At 34.2% G+C, this 6,000-nt stretch overlaps 1 protein-coding gene across 4 annotated transcripts in view; it reads right to left on the bottom strand.

Moving 5' to 3' along the window:
* Nucleotides 1-502: 502 nt before the first annotated feature.
* LOC143650875 (hyaluronidase PH-20-like) overlaps nt 503-6,000 on the bottom strand; it is a 32,508-nt gene continuing 27,010 nt past the window's right edge. For all 4 annotated transcript variants that reach the window (XM_077122231.1, XM_077122210.1, XM_077122200.1 and 1 more), the window contains 2 exons: nt 3,575-4,073; nt 503-780 (listed from right to left, as the gene is read on the bottom strand). In XM_077122231.1, coding sequence (XP_076978346.1) covers nt 761-780; nt 3,575-4,073 — 519 coding nt within the window. In that variant the 3' untranslated portion in view covers nt 503-760. The remainder of the gene's footprint in view (nt 781-3,574; nt 4,074-6,000) is intronic.

Genomic DNA, 6,000 nt, shown 5'->3' with positions numbered 1-6,000 from the left:
TATGGAGTCTAACTACAAATGTAGCATTGTCAGACACAAGACAGAGACTCCCTGGGGGCATTAATTTAAAAAAATAGTTGTAAATCAATAAAACAGCACATTCAACTAGAGTTAAATCATTTACGGTTTTCAGTTAAACATGTTACCTACCCCATTCAAGTAAGAACAATTATGAATACATTTAAGCTAATTTAGATTCCAAATGTAAAACTTAAATCATCTAATAGGGGAAAACTGAAAAGTAAATAAAAACTCCAAATAAATAATAATGGCCATTTATTGAGCATCTACCATTCTTATGCCAAGCACTGTGCTAACTGATTTTTGTTTATTTTCTCTATTCTTTTTAACAGCTGACATTTTACAATTGAGGAAATAAAATTTTTTTAAAAAAGGATAACTTGTTCAAAGTTAACAGCTTGCAAATGGTTAAACTGGGATTGTCTTGCTCTTTTCCATACATCCTCCTGCCAAGAATTGTTTCACAAGAAAAACAAGTGAATGCACTTTGTTTTAGAAGTTTATTTAAATGATACTTCTTAAAACACAGTAGTGTGTCAAAACATTGAAATTCAACGGGATAAATGAATTTGCAGCTTCTTGTGATTGATATACTTTAAAAATGCAATAAAGATAATCATGTTTGAATGCCATATAAGAAACAAAAAGGCAGAAGAAAGAAAATGTTCCTTAAAGCTGGTCTTTGGTCTCCTGGTTTCATATTTAAACTGTTGATATTTGAAAAGTCATATCTTAATTTTCAGAAATGGTGACGTTCCCCTAGAAATGGAATTTGGGAATAAAGGAGAAGAAAAACAAAGTTTATTCTCTAAAAAAAATTTTTTTTGACAATAAACATAGAATACCCTCCACAAACCACAAAAATGCTATCTGCTTTATTAATTGAGAACCATTTAAAACATGATGCTATTTCACTGGTAGAGAAACAATTATTATCTAATTTGACACCTAGTAGTGTCAGAAAAACAGACCCACTTATTTACCATTGATAAAATCATTAATCAGATAAAGCTTCTTAGAAGATAATTTGCAATATCTATATAAAATTGAAATGTGTATATGTTTTGCATCAACAATTTCATTTCATCCTGGCAAAAGTATGCCAAGTCATATATGCACATGGTTGATAACCACAGTATTATGGACAGAGAGGAAAAAAATCTTCAGAAAATGAAATGTCTATTACTAGGAATTTCCTAAAATATGGTCATACAGTGATAACGTGGACAACAATGAGGTCAATAGGAACACATGCTGATATGACGTCACTCAAGATACACTGTCATGTGGGAAGACCAAGTATTAGGAAATTACGGACATCCTAAGACTAATTGAGTTAAACACACACACAAATTTGCTTCTACATTCCTAGATTATTTCCGGAATTATATCTAAGAAACTATAATAAGTTTTCATAAATCTATGTGTAATTTGCTTTGAATTATTTTACAATGAGCCACAGTTACTTTGTAAGAATGAAAAGTTTCATACATGTATAATATAAACCATTATAAAAGTGTTTCAGCTTTTAAAAAGGTATTTGAGCTAAAAAAAAAGTGTAAATAATTTGTTTTTTATTGCTCTTGCAGCTCCATCTCAATTCACATATTTAAAGAAGTTTAAACATAAAAAAATAAGATCTCTAATAGAGAAAACCATCCTTTTCCTTGCAAGAAATTTAGAGACACAGAATTTAAGATCCCAGTGATTTTGTACCATGATCTGAGAGTACATATTAGATTGTGGATTTGGCATATTTCGGAACAGTACCACTAGTTTGTGGCTTCATTTCTTTTTGTTTCTTAAAAAGGAAGTCTGAAGCAAGGTAGAGGAAGGAGGAGGCAATAGCATTTTTGCTGGTCAGACCAGATAAGGCATTCAAGTGGCTAATTGTGTCTGCAGCTGATGTTCTTTTCAACCCTGTGCAAATTAGGTTCAATGGAACCAAAGAAAGCAAACAATTCTAGTTCTTTTCTCTTATTTCTCCCCTCCTTTTCCCCTTTCTCTCACACCCTTGCTTGTCCTTTTTCTCTCTCTGTCTGTAAAAGCAGAGGAGAAAAGAACAATATCCAGTTTCCTTAAATTCTATTGATAGGTTTTCAATTTCAAATTTTTTACCACACCATGACGAATTTCAGAGTCATTTTCATGTTCAGAATAATTGTGCTGAAACAATCTTTTCAGTCCATGCTGAATTCTATCATAGTGTTTATCATACTATATTGCCTTTTTCAACTTTTAATGTGTCTTTTATTCAATTATACAACAAACTCACTGATGATAAGAAGCATCCCACTTCACTTTGAGGCTATGACACCTAATACTGAGCCTGGCAGAGAATAAGCACTCAAAAAATGCTATACCATGGTATGGTGTATGTGAATGGTCACGTGAATGGCTGCTTAGATGACAGAAAGCATTTTAGGTACACAAGATTAGAAGATCATGAAAGTAAAGGAGGGGGTGCAACAGTAGTTCAGTAGTAGAATTCTCGCCTGCCATGTAGGAGACCCGGGTTTGATTCTCCCCCACCCCCGTGCACTTCACCTTCCCCCCTAAAAAAATTTTCAACAAATGGTGCTGCAATAACAGGATACACACGTGGAGAAAGAATGCAATATGACCCCCACCATACAACATTAAAAGCAAGTAAAGAAAACTAAAAGACTTTATATATATTACAAATTCTGAAGACATACAAAACCATGTACAAAAGTTGACAGGATAATCATTTTTAAAAGGTTATCTTTTTATAAAGTACAGTGGAGCAAATTAATGTTAAAAAAGCTAAAAATTATAGGTAGACTAGTGCACTTAAAGTCTTGTGTGTTAAACAAATAGATTTTTCACCTTAATGTTTTCTTGACATTTTTACCGCAATTTAAAAAGTAATTATAATACTATTCATTTGCAGAAAATTGGCACTTTCAAATCTTTAATTTTCTCAGAAGAAAACTAGGCCTACATGTATGGTAGACCTTGCGATCAATCTTTGATAGGACCAAGAATACAACAGGTGCTTCTCAGTTCTATACATACATTCACAGAATTTGAAATATTCGTTATAGGGACATGGGAATTAAAAAACACAAAATTGGATACCATTTTATAAGAAAACACCATAATATAATAATAACTAAAATTTGCTTTGAAATTTAAAAGCAAAATGTAGCAATAATACAGTGGTAACACTGTCCTGATGATGATTATGATATTTAAAGATAAAAGTCGGCATTTTTTTTTTCTACTGGTCAACAATTTCAAGACCAAATTGATCATGAGGAAATGACCATTTTTCAAAAAAAAACCCAAAAAACCCTCAAAATACTATTTTGACCATGAGTTTTAATTCACATTCCAAATATAAAATTTCATGTATATAGATATTATCACTTAGCTAAAAAACTAAGTTATTAGATATTAAAATTTAAAACATATCAAAACATAAATTACATTGGTAATTGAATGATATAAATCATGACAGTGTTTTTCTAGTGAGGGTACTCACAGCCCTCATGCGTCTTGTAAGAAATGGTTTCAGCTGAACACGTACCTTTGAGATACTCACTGAAATCCGCCTGAGGACCATCTGGAGACTTAATGGCAGATGGTGTGTGCAATGACACATTGTAGAAAGAGAAAGCCTTTTCCTCAGCTGAGGTGTAAGGATGACCATGGGGTTCTGAGTTTAGAAAGGCATCTATGCAAATCTCTTTCATAACACACACATGAATAGCATTGGTCTTCTTTATATCAACTGTCATCTTAGGGCCGGAGCCGGTATAAAAGCTGCAATAAAAATTTTCAGAAAAATGCTGCAAGTCTTTAAGTGTGGGTTTCCCATGTACTGTGTACTTTCCGCCTTTCCAACTTCGAATTGCAAAGTTCACTGGGTTCAGATGAAGATAAGCATTTGAATTCCACTGTTTCCTGACACACACTCCTTCTTCCTGACAAAGCACTTGGCTACACATTTTGGCTGCTAAGGTGACGTTGATTAAGTAAGGATTCAGGGTAGTCTTCATGTAAGTATCTAGGTTCAGGCAAGATTGCTGTGAAATTATAAGACATCATAAACTTGGAATATCAATCAACAAGTTAGTTCATATATGAATCAATTCAGTGCAATAAGCAATTTTTAAGGAAAAATGAAAAAACAGATGCAATAAGAGGTAGAAAATATTTTAACTGTTTTTATCTTAACAGACAAGATTATTTCAACTGTGGTGTTTAAACATTTCTAAGTACATTACACATGCTATTCTATGCCACTGAATGGTTGACTATTGAGGTTTAACATGCTCTAGCCTTGCTCTTCCCCAATAACTCATAAACTAATCAGGGTGGCCAGAATGGTACAGCTCTTAAGAGCATGGACTATTCCCTAACTATAGATCTAGCTCTGTAAGTGACTAGTTGTGTGAGTTTGGGAATCTTGCTAACTTTCTAAATCTTAATTTCCTCTCTGGGTGACTCTGGGCAAATTAATCTCCTTTCTGGGCGAAGCTGCCAATGCTTCAGCTTCATCATCTGTAATGTAAGGATAACTGTAGCACCTACGACACAGGGTTATTGTGAAAATGAAAAGATATACTAGCATATCATGAGCTATCCCTCAGTAAGTTATAAAAAAGTGTATCAAGTATCAAATTTATCAGACAAATTTAAACAGTTTGGGAAAGAGTGCTTTATGAACAACTAGCTCAAAAGAACTAAACAGGTTTATCTAAGAATACTTCATATTAAATATTACTTATCGTTCAAGTATGGGTGAACTTTGACAGCTCTTTTACAAAATCCTTATTTTTTTTATGATACAGACAGCATATCTGAGGTAAAGTGAGTGAGCATACAAGAGAAAGGACAAGTTATATTCACAGTATGAGTGGTGAGTAACTGAAATAATCCATCCTGAGATTGATGCCTTCTAAAACTTAGACACTGGCTTTTTAAAAACCTGGATGATAGTTGTTTTCCTCATGATCCATAATGCTATTGGGTGAGCTGGCTGTGCTAGTTCTTCAGTAGACCAAAGAAAATAATAGTGGAAGGACAGCAGACCAAAGTCAAGGGAACTTGGCATCTCACCCTTGAATCTATTTCTTTGTACCTTTTATAGGATGATGCCTTCTGTGGGAGGCAGAATAATGGTCCCCCAAAATATCCATGCTCTAATACCTCAGAATCTGTGAATATGCTACCTCACATGGCAAAGGAAGCTTTTGCAGATATGATTAAGTGTATGGACTTCAAGATGGGAGATCATCCGGTGTTATCTGGGTGGGCCCAATCTAATCACATGAGTCCATAAAAGTGAGCTTTTCCTAAATGGGTTAGAAATTTGAAATGTAAGAAGAAGGAGGAGAAAGTCAAAGTATTATAAAGACACAATATGCTATTTCTGGTTTTGATGATAGAGGAAGGAGACATGTGCCAATGAATACTAATGAATGTGCTGGCAAGATAGATGAACATGAACATGCCTACACCCCATCTGCCAGAGGCCAGACCAGATAACCATGAGCATGAAGTCATGATCTGCACCAGCCTAATATCTCCTGGCGATGCCTAGGGCCACACATCAATCCCCACCCCTCTCGGCACATTTTTTCCTTTAAAACCACAAGCTTTTAGAAGGAGAGATGGAGCTATTTTTCCTTTCCTTTTGCTAGCAGGTTTTGCTGGTTCCCACCTGCCTGCTCTCCCTTTCTCTCAATCTGTTTCTTTCTCAATAAACTATTAAGCTTTAACTCGCTGCCTCATGTGGAATTCTTTAATGACCCTGTGCCTAACACTGTTTTAACTCTCTGCATAGCACTTATTACACCAAATATTTATCGTAGTTATATATTGTTTCCATGCTTCCAACTTGAACATAAGCTCATGAGTTCATAAATTTTGTCAATATTCTTAAACTTTATCACCAATGTCAAAGAAATACAAAAATTTATACCAAGTGTCCAGATGACATTACAGTTG

Source organism: Tamandua tetradactyla, chromosome 1 (assembly GCF_023851605.1).
Source record: "Tamandua tetradactyla isolate mTamTet1 chromosome 1, mTamTet1.pri, whole genome shotgun sequence".
Taxonomy (NCBI): domain Eukaryota; kingdom Metazoa; phylum Chordata; class Mammalia; order Pilosa; family Myrmecophagidae; genus Tamandua; species Tamandua tetradactyla.
Note: the sequence above shows the minus strand (reverse complement) of the source record. Positions and strands in the feature narration are given on the sequence as shown.